General features: G+C 49.3%; 1 protein-coding gene across 1 annotated transcript; it reads right to left on the bottom strand.

The window, feature by feature from the left end:
• Positions 1-214: 214 nt before the first annotated feature.
• Positions 215-11,508, bottom strand: CHGA (chromogranin A). The gene is made up of 8 exons (XM_062638272.1): positions 11,283-11,508; positions 10,813-10,859; positions 6,766-6,859; positions 6,317-6,385; positions 4,047-4,142; positions 1,975-2,472; positions 1,055-1,506; positions 215-314 (listed from the first exon to the last, which is right to left on the bottom strand). Exons 1-8 carry the CDS (start codon positions 11,491-11,493, stop codon positions 231-233), a joined length of 1,551 nt encoding a protein of 516 aa, XP_062494256.1. The 5' UTR covers positions 11,494-11,508; the 3' UTR covers positions 215-230.
• Between the last annotated feature and the right edge of the window lie 950 nt (positions 11,509-12,458).

Consider the following 12,458-nt stretch of genomic DNA (forward strand, 5'->3'; position numbering starts at 1 on the left):
ACCAGCACCTGGCTGGGCTGGTGAGCATGAGTGGACAGGGGAGCATGAGGTGAAGAAGCAGCGATGGGCACAACACCATGGTGAGGGAGGCAGGCCTGGGCACTAGCGAGGTCGGTTTCCTGGGCACAATGCTTCTGCTCCGCTTGCTTGCTCTTGCATCAGGAAATGGAGATGCGGTGGGTGGGAGGGCAGTACCAGCGGCCTCTGCCTGCGCGGGCAGGGCCGGGCCCTCAGCCTCGCCGCAGCTCGTGCAGCTTGTGGGCAACACGCTCCAGCTCAGCCTCAATGGCGGCCAGGCTCTCCAGCTCCTGGTCCTGCAAGGAAAGCCCCGCACACACATCAGCATCCACAGGTGGGCAGCCCTCTCCCCCAGAACTATGGAAAACTTTGTGCAGGGCTACCTGCCAGTGCTGGTATGAGCACAGCAATGTCTTGCCCCATCTCCCCATCTGCTCCTCTGGACAGGTACTTGTGTGCAACACTGATTAGTCCTGTCCTGGTGTTAAATGGCTGCAACTGGTGATGGAGACAAGATGTAGTTATTGTCCCTCTCAAGCCCCTCTGCTGAGCAGGGCAGCCCCCAACAGGTTTCCTTCTCCAGAGTCTGAGGCTGAAGGGAGATGGCTGGCTGGGAGCCAGGGCTGAGGCAGCTCCTACCAAACACTGACACTACTGACTCCATTCCCGCGCCAGGGAAAGTATTCCCTTTGACTTGGTGGAGCTCTGGGACACAAAACCCACCCCAAGCTCCAGATATAGCTCTGGTGGCCATGCTCAGCACAGGCTAGTGCAAAAGTCACATTTTTAAGACTTTCTTGGGCAGGGCATGGTTTTCCATTAGTCACTAAAGCAACAATAAAAACCAAAAGCACAGTGTGGTGCAAATCTCAATAATCCCTAGGGCTGAATGGCTAAAAGGCAACCAATCCTCTCCTTAATGTTACAGAGAACCAATGCCAGCTGCATAACACCAAGGTACCATCCACACCTCTAAGCATAATTTGGATTCCCCAGTAGTAACCGGCAGGAATTTATTGAGGCTACGTACACCAACCTCTGTTCTCCTGTTAGCGCTGCCTTCTTCATCCTTCTTCTCTTCGGGCATGGGAGCAAGTGGGAAGCCTCCTTCACTGCTATCCTCTTTAGAGTGGTGCTTCCATGACCTTCTCACATGTTCCTCTGGACTATTGAAGTCATACTTGTGGGATCTAAATGCCATTTTCATGGACCTGTCTGGGTCTTCCCCACTATCATTTTCCTCCATGCGCTTCTTTGATGTCAGCTGCTTGGCCAGCTCATCCATTTTGTTCCACCTCTTGGAGTCTTCCCACTCCTCTTCCATCTCCTCACTTTTGGTGTCCCTGGGCTGGAAGGTATCCTCCTCACCCTGCATCCCCTCATCCTCCAGGTGATGCCTTCCTCCTCTCAGTACCCGGGGCTGCTCTTCCTCTTCCTCCTCCTCCTCAGAGCTCCGCTCATCTTTGCCAAATCCCAGAGCGTCGTTATCTGAAAGAGCATTAAGCACATCACAGATCACAAGTGTTAACCTGGTTACCTCCACCTTTGAACCAAGCCTGTAGGGGCGATGCAAGATGGGTTTCCTGACTAAGGCCTGTTTTCCCAGCATTCCGAAAATACCCACTCTCATGTCACCGTGTCAGTAACAGGGCTGGGAGGCAGCAGACAAAAACCATGTAGGAAGTTCAAGAAAAAGGAATCAGTTGTCCTGAGATGCTGTGGAAGCTGAGCAGCAAGCAGCAAGGCAGCTGCTGGGCCTGCGTCACCTGCTGTGCATGGGCCCATGTGGTCAGGCACTTGTGTGGGGGTCTGGGTGGCTGTTGACAGGGGTATTTCTGTAAACCCAATATGCACCTGCCTGAACTTTTAGGCTTTAAAGCCTCTTATCTGTCTGTCTCAGTGCCCTCAGCTCACCCCAGGTAGCACACAACCAGTGCAGTCGTCTGGTATACATACTGTCATCTCCCTGCATCTCCTTGTCCTCCTCAGCCAAATCAAGTGACCTCTCTGCTTCGGTAGGGTCCTCCTCTGTAGCATCATCTCCTCTGTCATCCTCCCGCTCCCCATGCTCCCCTGCTGCCTCCCTGCTCTGCTCCTGGTCCTTCCTGGATGGTTGCTCTTCCTCATCCTCAAGCTCCAGGCTGTCCCTGGGGTCCCTGGGCTGCTCCTCTTCATCCTCCTGCTGCTGCTGCTCATCCTCACTGAAGTCTTTACTGGTGTGGTTGTCCAAAGCTTCATCTCGCTGAGCATCCTCTGTGTCCCTGATCTCGTTGCTCTCTGCTTGCTCCTGATACTCCTTCTCACCAGGGTTCACATCCTGCGGCCTGGGCTCCCTCTCCTCCAGGCTGTTCTTCCCCTTCTCTCGTGAATCTTCATTTTGCTGGTGTTTCTGTGCTGCCAGCTCAGTCAGGGACCCTGTGGGCTGCTCCTCTTTAGGGTGCTCCCCTGCTGCATCTGCAAAGGGAGGAGCAAGAAGCAACACCTCTCCTGAGAGCTCATTTTGTAACCAGTGAAGCCTGTGCATTTCTTAAGGAGCCTCAGCCCTGTTCAGCAATCTGCTTAACCAGCCCATGGATCCTTTCTTAAGTCACTTTAACATATGCTAGCATTCAAGCAAGCTGGTGCTCTCACCGATGCCTCCTCTCCTGGAGAGAGTCGCAAGGCTGAAGTTAAACATATGCTGAAGTGCTTTGCTGCAGCACGGTCCTCATCACCATCTCTCGAGATGCCAGCAACAAACTTGCCCCTCATGAAACGAGATAGCACTTGAAATTAAATGATTTAGGAGTGCAATATGGCACTTGCACAGCTCTCCCTGCTCAAAGTGCTGAACTAATATCACATCCTTATTCTTCCTACCAGGTTGAAGAGACAGAAAGCCCTGCTTGCAGATTAGCTGGAGGAAGGGTGGCCACTCAACTGGAGCTTAATGGGGGCTGCGTATATGCTCTTGCTTATGTCAGAGTCCGGCCTTTTATCATGATTAGCCATAAAAATCACTTTGCACAAGAAAGGATGGGGGGCTAAAGAACAGTGGGAAAAGCCAGATGGGCATGGAAAGGTGGGCACATTCTCCAGGCAGGGCTGAGGAGTGTTCTGGGGTGAGGGCATGCAGAGAGCCAGTCATACAGGGCTGCTGACCACCACTGACACTGCACTGGTGGCACCAGGATCCCTTGTGGGCCTGGCTGGCCCAACATGCCATGCTTCATCCTCATGCAGTCTCCACACTGCTGGAGCAAGAGGTTCAGGTCTGCCCTTTCAGGAGGGAGACCCAGTGCCACCCATGCTCCCCAATGACTTTTAGCTCTGCTGAATGCAGCAGCAGCCCCCAAGGTTACCACTCCTCATCGTTTTGGGCTGATGTCGCAGCATTGTTGTGCTGCCGTGGCTCAGCCACACAGCCCAGAGTCCACTCGAGACCCTCTGTGGGGGTGCTACTGCTGGACAAGAAATCATCTCACGCACATGGGCATCATCTCTTCCTGATGTGGAAAAGGGAAGAGGCCAAACCCTCCTTTCTGCTACACTGCCATCTCTAACCCAGCCATAGAATCATAGTGACAAGTGGAAATCCCAGCTGGATGTGGTCTTTCTAAGATGCAGGTGTTTTGTGAGGGAGTGCTCATCTTCAGTTCAATTTCCCTTTCAGAGACCCATAACCTAATATCTTGGATGCCTGGAAACAGGGGCAGCAAGAGCAGACCCTGATTACTCTTGCCAATATCATGAGCCTTTCAGTATGGGATTTCCATGGCTGTGACTCATTTTAAGCATTAAGAGTGACTGCTGGTGGGAACGATCAGTATCAGTTTGGTAACTTGACCATTACCAGTTATTATAGTTCAGAAATTACATGTTGTTTCAGCTGGCAAGTAAGAACAAAGCAAACACTGGGTTGCTTGTGTGTGTCAGCGGCAGCATCAAAAAAGATACCTAAATGAGAAGCAGATGGACATATCAAGGCTGTTAGAACACCCTTGTTTACAGCCTGACCTGGATTTCCTGGGGGGTAAGCTGACACTGACCTCTCTGCTTGTTCTTGTTCTGACTTTCAAGGACTTCAGAAAGTTCATCTTCAAAGCCACTGTTTTTCTTCTGCTGCTGAGTTCTCTCATTGGCACCTGTGTCAAGTAACAGAAGTAGGGAAGTAACAAAAAGTAGGGAAAGGCAACAGCTCCTCCTGTGTTTCAGAAAGTAGAGGCAGGAAAATAGTTCTGTGCCCTTTACAATTATATGTATATTTCCTGTAATAGACAGATTTGCCAAAGGGGAGGTGTGAGAAGTGAGACTGGAAGATACATGAATTAACTGCAGTAACAAAGCCACCATCAAAAACATCATGGAAAGAAAAAAGTCTCTAAACAAACAGAGAAGCAAGGCTGCTAGAAAACTAATATTGATGGAGGGCTAGGGAATAAGAGATGCTGAACTGCAGCAGAGGCCAAAAAAAAGACTTAACCACTGGAGTATTGAACGGTAAATATTGCCTCCTGACAAAAGCTGCCCACATACTTCTGTTGAGGTGAGCACCGAAAGCCTCTGTGCCCTGCAGCCTGATTGTGGAGGCCTCTCTCCCCAGGACACTGGGAGGAAGAAGCAGCATTCATTCCCACTCTGGGGACAGCCTGGACCTCCAAGGCCCCAGACCTTAGCTGCTGGGATTATGGAGCCAGCTCAATGAAAGCAACACCCTCGAGAAAGGCGTCTGAAGGCAGCAGGAGCTAGAGGTCAGAGTGCAGCTGCCTGGCAACCAGCAAGCACTCCCCAGGAAGCCCTATCCCAATGGGATGTGCAAGCCAAGAAAGCCCTGTCTAACCCAGCTCATGTCCTGCTTCTACACCTTAATGCAAAGGCAAGAGCCAACACTGCCAGCCCAGTCCTCTCTAGCCCTATACTGGCCAGAGCTGGCTGGTGTGGGCTCTCCAGCCTGAGCAGGACCAGATGCAGCCAGGACAGAAGAGATCAAATAAACATGCTTGCTTTTCCCTTGGGCTACATGACTCTCCCACCCCCAGTCACTGTGATCTGTAGAATAGAGCTTACATCACACTGGGACAAAATAAAGTGAAGGGCTCAAGCCAAGGTAAGAGTGGAGCAAGTTGCACCTCTGTAAAACATGTCCCTTCATGTGGGCTCCATGCTATACAGCACAGCATGACTGATAGCTGAGCACTCCCGCACACAACCCTGGTGTGCCTGGGCAGCAGCATCCCAGTACATGGAAGAGCCTCAGGTTTCTTTATTCTGGATGATCATATCACCCATGAAGCCTGTCTGAGGTCGCTGCATGGCTGGCACTTCCACCAGTGGCATTTGGGTAGTGACCAAACTATGTCTTTGGGAGCTGCATGAGGCTCTCTCCCAGTCTTGATTTCTTGAATTTTTCCCCTCCCTTCCCCCTGTTCCCTCTGGCTTCCCTGCTCTGAAAGCAGTCTGGTGGCAACGTCTTCAGCCATCCCTGGCAGCCATGCCACACAGGAGCAGGGCACAGGGATGCCCTGGCAAAGAAGGGCTGCCAGCTGGCTTACCCCAGAGCAGAGGAGGAGGGAAGGCCAGGAGCTCCTCTCCCTCCAGCCTGAGGAGAGCCCTATGTGGCCTCAACCACATCACCTGGGTGGAGGAACCTGCATTCGTTTTGAACTAGCCTTGCCTGGGACCTGCCCATCAGCTCTGGGGACTTTGGCACCTGAGAATAGGCATTTTCCCCTTGCACACCCTTTTGCACAGCTCTGTGCTGCTGCTGCTCCCACACTGACCTGCTGTGAGCAGCCTGCATTTCTCCAAAGAAACGTGCATTCAAGCTAAGGAGGCCAGCATAAAAAAAAACCACTAACTCAAGGATGTTCTCACTGGGGTCTTTCAGGTGCAAGTCCCACTCAGTGTTCAGTGAGGCTTCCCTTCTGCCACACCTTGGTTTAGTGCTAGACTCTAGCTGCACAGACAGTGAAGGTTTTCTTGCCTTTCATTCTTGTTCAGGAGCTGGTGGTTATTTGTTGAATTAGATTGCAGTATTTCCCTTTAGGGTTCTCTCACTCCAAAATTCCTGTACTGTGCATCACCACCAATTTACACTGACTGTCATTTAAATCATCAAAAGCATATTGGAGTTACGATAAGCAAAATTCTTGCTCCCACTCACCCAGTCTCTACTGGAAGTCCTGGAACTGTATCTACTAAGACATATTACTATCATGTCAAATTAATCTTGAATATGAAAAAAACTAAACAACAAAACTGCACAAGGGATTACAATAGATGAAGGCCCTCTTCTCAAATAACTATAGTGACACTGTACCTTGAGCAGCAATTTCCTGAAGTTCCTTCAATAAATTTTGGTGGCGAAGGATAGAAATGATTCGTTCATCTGCAATAGGGAGACTTGGTACAGAAGGTGGTCAAAGGCAACCTCCCACCACCCCCAAGAAATGAAAAAGAACCCAAAATACCAATTCCCTCTTTGTTTGCTGTTTTCTCTCCCATAGTATAGTTTGCTGCCACATCTCTTAACCATGTGGTTAAGATGACAGGAAGGTCCCATGAAAACCAGGCAGCTTCATGTCAGCCAGCACCCCCAGCCACAATGCCAGCGTGGTGCATGGCCTGGGCTGAGCAGTAGCTCTGTCACCACTTCTGGGGCCTGGTGCAGCCCAGTGGCATGACCATGAGGAAGGTGAGTATGGGGGACCCCTTGTCAGATGCCAGATTGGCTCTCACTGATACCCAGCATTAAATCTGAGCCTGTACCTCCTCTGAGTGTTTCTAGGCATTCCTCGCTGATTGGCAGGGGGTTTGGCTTTGACAAAGTATCAGAGATGACTTCTACAATACACTTCATCACCTAGAAAGAGATGAAAATACAAATTAAAGAACTGCTCTTTTGTATTTTTTTTTCCCTAAATCTATTTCTTACAAGCCTAAAATGAGGCAGATGATGGTACAGGCTTTGCCTTTCTGATTGAGTCAGAACTGAATGTTCAGTTCCTCTTCTACCTAACCCAGGAACAGAAGGTACCTCCTGAAACTACGAAGTGAGCAAATGACACATAGCAATGTGCAGAGCTTCTTCAACATGACACACACTTCAGCTGGAGATCTCATGGCTCCAGCCCATCCCAGAGGCTGAACACATCAGGAAATTAAAGGAGATCTGGATATATACATAGAAAGCTCAAAATCATCCTGTTCCAAGTCAGTATATCTCATAAAAGGTCTCAGTGGGAGGTTGTAGAGAGCAACAAGTGGTCATAGCTTTTCAGCAGGTGACCTTGAAATCTTGCAAGCTATACAAGCTCTGAGAAGGGCACCATAATTAGACTGCAGCCAGGCACAGAGGGCAAAGTGGAACAAAAGGTACTTTCAAACAGGGATGAGAAATACTTCTCTCAAGCCCTAGAGAAGGACAAGACATTCTGGAGAAGTGTTTGACCTTGTGCTTGAGTGTTCAAGACATCTGTTATAGACTGGAAGATCTGTACATGGAGCTGGGTTACCTGAAAATAAGGAAGTTCCTGCTCTTCCCTTGGAAGCATTTGCAACTGTCTGAGGCAGCTTCCCAGACAGAATGAGCTCTGGGTCTGCCCTTTCCAGCAGCCCAGGTGTAAAATGAGAAGCATTATTTATCTAGTTTGTTACCTATACTGGGATTGCAGGCCTAGCTCTTCATCCATGCAACTACAGCACTGCCGATCCCACAGGGATCGCCCAATGCTGTATGTGTGGTGGGAGAATAAAGCCACAAGCACAAAGGCAAGATGGCACCTCTGGCAGGGGTGAAGGCATCCTTGCCACACACTGAGACACACACCAGGAGCCCTGCTGTGTGTTTATGGTAGACCCAAATGGTCACACAGGAGGGAAAGCGGAATTCACTACAGTCCGGTACCAGTTAGCAGCACAGGAATCAGGCTGCTTAGTTTAAAAGGGATGATTATTTCTAAAGCAGCCTGGAAAGTATGCAGATCTCACAAGTGCCTGTGGAAAAAGAAAGGATAAATTGAAAAAAAAGAATATAAGTAAGCCTTGGGGGCAAAAACCCCACTCACTGAAGCTCTTTCTCCTGTTGATTTCTGCAGGCAGCCCTAAGAGCCTTCATCTCCCTCACAATGTGCCATTCTCAGGAGAGCAGTGCAGTGTGGCAGCACTGAAATTAAACACCACTCAGCAAATCCCAGGCATCTACAATGTTTCTCATTGAAGCAATTGGCTATATTCATTGACCAGCTGGAATGGGAAAATTTTCACCCAGTGAAAGGAGAGAATTCTGCTTTTGCAGGTAATGCTGAGCTCTTTTAACTACTTGAGAGTTTGAAGGTATTGCCTGCTTGAATAAAAATATTACAGGAAAGATCTAAAAGGAAAGCAGGGAAATTTCCCTGGTATCATTCTGCTTTACCACAAGCAATCCATTAAGATTGATTTTAGATGACTTTGAGTCACTTCACTCTACTATTAAATAGAAGAAACCCCAGATTCTGATACTTCGCTTCCCACATTTCCCAGCCTATGAAGCCAGTTATTGCTGGATGCAGCTTAAAAACTTTCTCAGCATGAGAAATAAGAGTCTGGTCCAATGAAATGTTCTATACAAGCTTTTTGAAGACTGCTGAGCCGATTTAAGGTCTTTGTCTGAACACAAAGAAACACATCAGTCACCAGAGAAATATGGCCAACTCTGAGGACGAATTTTGCAGCATAATGAAAGGAAGAGTGCAGTCATTACACAATACTCCTGGACGTTTTATAAGAACAGAGTGAGGCTTCACAAGGTCATGAAATACCAGCCTGCATCAGCACATGGAGGAGATCCTTTCCAAATGAATGTAATTAATCCAGTGCAGGAACTCAGACTGGAATTTTGCCATAGCTATCCTCTAACCATGAGCATGTAACTAGATCCTTAAGAGCTGTCATGCTGTCCCTACACAGAAATCTCCAAAGGATTGTGTCCTTACAAAGATAGACTTCGACACATTTGAGCTCAGCTATGCTCAGGACCTTCTGAAATGTATGCTTGAAATTGGGAAATAGTGTCCTTTGAGCAAAAGAGTGGGCAAACACCAGAGATATTGTAAATGTTTTGGTCATGTTCAGCTCTCCATGGAAAGCCCTTTGTGTAAGGTAAGTAGGATGAGCTGCCCAGGAAAGGCCTGCGTATGCTGACTAGCCACTACACTAGCCACTGCATTTGTGGGTGCACTGACCCACCCAAAAATGCTGGTGGCACAGAGCATGTGGCACATAAGCTGGTGGTACAGGTGTGTAGGAAAAACTGCAGTGCTCACTTCTGTACCCATGTGATGATATCCCTGCCCTGATTTGTCACAGGAGACCATGCTGTGTCTCAGGGAATAGTGAGGGCAGAAAAGCCCAATGGCTCCTTGTAGTTGCAGCAAATTCAAAAGAAAGGTGTGGTCTGATTTTGCTCTCAGCTAGAGACTGTGTCAGTGTAGTACCCAGGGAGAGGACAAGCTCAGGAAAGAATCTGTCCTTGGTGGAAGCATTTCCATGGAGCTGCACCAGTTTCCACAAAATGCCATGTTTTACATCCTGGAAATAGATTTCACAGGGAAAATTGTGAAATTCATGGATTGTCCCACCAGATGGCCGAAGAGCCACTTTGGCATGGCCAGTTGAAGGGGCAAGTGCCTGCCCCGAGTCCCCTTTCTCAGTCAGTAGCACACAGCCTGAAGCAGGAACCCAGTGGCTCACAGGTCGTGGCTCAGCCGCAGCCATGGCTAAGCAGGCTAAAACTCTTAACAAAGCTCTCCAGCCCCAGGCACATCTGACAGGAGACAGAGGGGCACTGCTCATGGCACTTGCCCTGAAGGTAATGAGCAGAGACACTGTACAATGGAGCCTGTGCCTGAGACTGACATGATTGTTCCCTCCCCTACTGCTGCTGGGGGAAAAATATGATGTGGCTAGAAGTTCTCATGAAACAAAGCAGCTGAAGGAGTAAGGCGGAAATAGCTGGAATTTCCTTTCTGGACATTAATTTATACTAAATTAGAAGTTGTAGAATTCTTAATTTGAGCAACTAAAATAGATCAGCCATCTGAAAGGCTATATGTATAATATGGGGGGGGAGGGGGACAGAAGAGTGAGGGTGTATTTGTCACATCTCAACACAGGCAAACACACCTATGTAAGCATCTAGGTGCCATTGGGAGCACACACACTTGTGAACTGCAGCTGTGGAAGACAGAGAGGTATGACACAGATATATGTATGGAAGCCTATGAAAGAAGGCTGGAGAGGTCAGCCAAGTCCCACACTGCTCATGGCTGCCCAGAGAGGCTAAGCAGTAACTGAGGATGGATTAGCAATCTGAGAATAGTCAGTTGCCTATTCTTCAGGAACATGTATGTTTAAGTAACACACACAAACTCAGATGTATACATTCTCTGAAACATACACAGTTCCAGCAATGCCCATTCTTGAATCACATCTCCCCCCACTCTCCCCTGAGTCACCTCCTGTTAGGAGCTTTGAAAAGCTGAAAGTAGGAGCACTAGGGAGGGTTATACCCAACCTTCATCCCCAGCCTCCTCATTTCTCAGTTTGTTGATCCTTTTGGTACATCCTGAGGGACTTTTTTCCTGCCCAGGTGCCCAGAAGTGGATGCACAAAGGGTAAATACTAATAAGAAAGGAGTGGGGATGGATCCTGCTGTGGGGATCTCATGCAAATCCCTTTCACTTCCTACAGGATCAGCAGAAACCCAAAACCAACCAGATTAAGCATTATATCCTTTATCTTAACTCATCCCTTCCGTTACAGGCCCATCCTTACCTTAGTGTCGCCTTTATTCATGTCGTTTGTCACAGGAAGGGAGATGACTGTAAGGTGAGGGGAGGGAAAAAAAGAGCTTGTTATTCACCTCTGGGAGACAAGCAGAGAAGTAGCATCCTGCTAAAAAATGGGAGTGGAGAAGAGAGGAATCTCTCTCTGGTATAAGTAGTCCCTGGGTGCAGCAGCTGGATGTCTGCATTGTACAGCCTTCCCTGGGGAGAGGGAAGGGGAAGGGGAAGGGGAAGGGGAAGGGGAATGGGAAGGGGAAGGAAGGGAAGTTACTGTTCGCGGTCCCGGGCAGTGACCTTGCAGTGGCCGCTGTCCGCGGTGCTTAATGGGGGGAGGATAATCCCTGTCCACGGTGCTGAAGGGGCCGCGGCGGCAACAGAGGAGGGCGGGGGCACGGCTGTACACGGGGCTGGGGGTCCCGGGAGTACTGGAGACACGGACCCCAGCCAGGTCCCACTTACCCGGCACGGCCAGGAGCAGGACGGCGAGCAGTCCTGGGCGGCTCATGATGCCGGCGGGATAGATGGAAGGAGAAAAGTTCAGAGGGTGATAGTGTCCCTGGCGTGGGGGCTTCTGGGCGAGGTGCCGGGGGGATACCAGCGCCGTGCGTGTGTGTCTGCGCCAGTGCCCTGGCTCAAAATCCCAGATGGGGCACTGCAGCAACGGGCTCATTTATATATCTCAGCCCCTCGGAAATGGCGTCAGGAAGAAGCCACCTCCTCCTCTCTCCCCCCTCCCCTCGCAGACAGCCTTCCCGTCAGCCTCCACCACTCGCAGGGTGTTGGAGGAGGGACCAATCACCAGGATCCCCCGGACTCCCTTGGCTGCCTGGGCAAAGGGTTCCAGCAACGAGGTGTCAGGCTCCAGGTGCTCCATCTTCTCACACTCAGCAGGTGCGGGAATGTTGTAAGGTATGTTTCCAGGATATCATTTTTTCCAGCACCTTACCCAACACTGCAATCTGCAAGCACCTCTGCGTATGTGCTCTCTCTATATGTACCAGTAGTCAATAATGAGGGTCACCTCAGGTATCCCAGGCAGCATAGCCACCTGTAGGAGGATTAGCCCTCTAAGGCTGCCCCTGTCTTTCATTGACCACAGAAGTCTAGAACAGATGTTTAAGTTTTTAGATGCTTGTTAGGTGCCTCCATGGAGGATAGAAGTGCCTGTAAGGCTGGTCAAGAGGAAGAGAACTGGTCACCATGAAAGTCCCAGGTATTTAATGAAAGATTTTTCAGTAGTAAGGTATAATTTGGGGTAAATAGCAAAGTCTGGTGGATCTGTTGCTCAGCTGTTGTGTCTCTGCCAACAAATTTTAAGAGGTTGCTACACTTTGTTCAGTGGTTTAAAATGAACTGTATCATCACCCTACACCTGCACTGCTAAGCACTCCAAGGCTGAAGTAACCGATATTACCTAGTCACTATTTTCCATTAACAAGGGAGAGAGAGAACATAACGAATTGTACCATTCTCTTAGTCACAAGCATTTCCATGCTCTTGATAAAATGGCTGTTTATTCTTTGGATGGAGCATCTGTCAGGTCAGCCATTAGAGTTCTATTTTGAAAGTGACTCCAGTGTTTCTTTAGGACAATGCTTCTTTAGGAATAACACCTCTGCTATTGTGTGCTATCCC

Source organism: Pezoporus occidentalis, unplaced genomic scaffold (genome assembly GCF_034315485.1).
Source record: "Pezoporus occidentalis ecotype Australia unplaced genomic scaffold, CSIRO_AGI_Poc_V1 ctg115, whole genome shotgun sequence".
NCBI lineage: Eukaryota > Metazoa > Chordata > Aves > Psittaciformes > Psittacidae > Pezoporus > Pezoporus occidentalis.

Excerpts from the sequence above, each read along its gene's own strand:
- CHGA (XM_062638272.1), bottom strand. The coding sequence starts at position 11,493 with ATGAGCCCGTTGCTGCAGTGCCCCATCTGGGATTTTGAGCCAGGGCAC. Across the intron at positions 4,143-6,316 it reads TCAGGAAATTGCTGCTCAAG|GTGCCAATGAGAGAACTCAG; the intron begins GTACAGTGTCAC and ends TACTTGACACAG. Across the intron at positions 2,473-4,046 it reads GAACAAGAACAAGCAGAGAG|ATGCAGCAGGGGAGCACCCT; the intron begins GTCAGTGTCAGC and ends CTCCCTTTGCAG.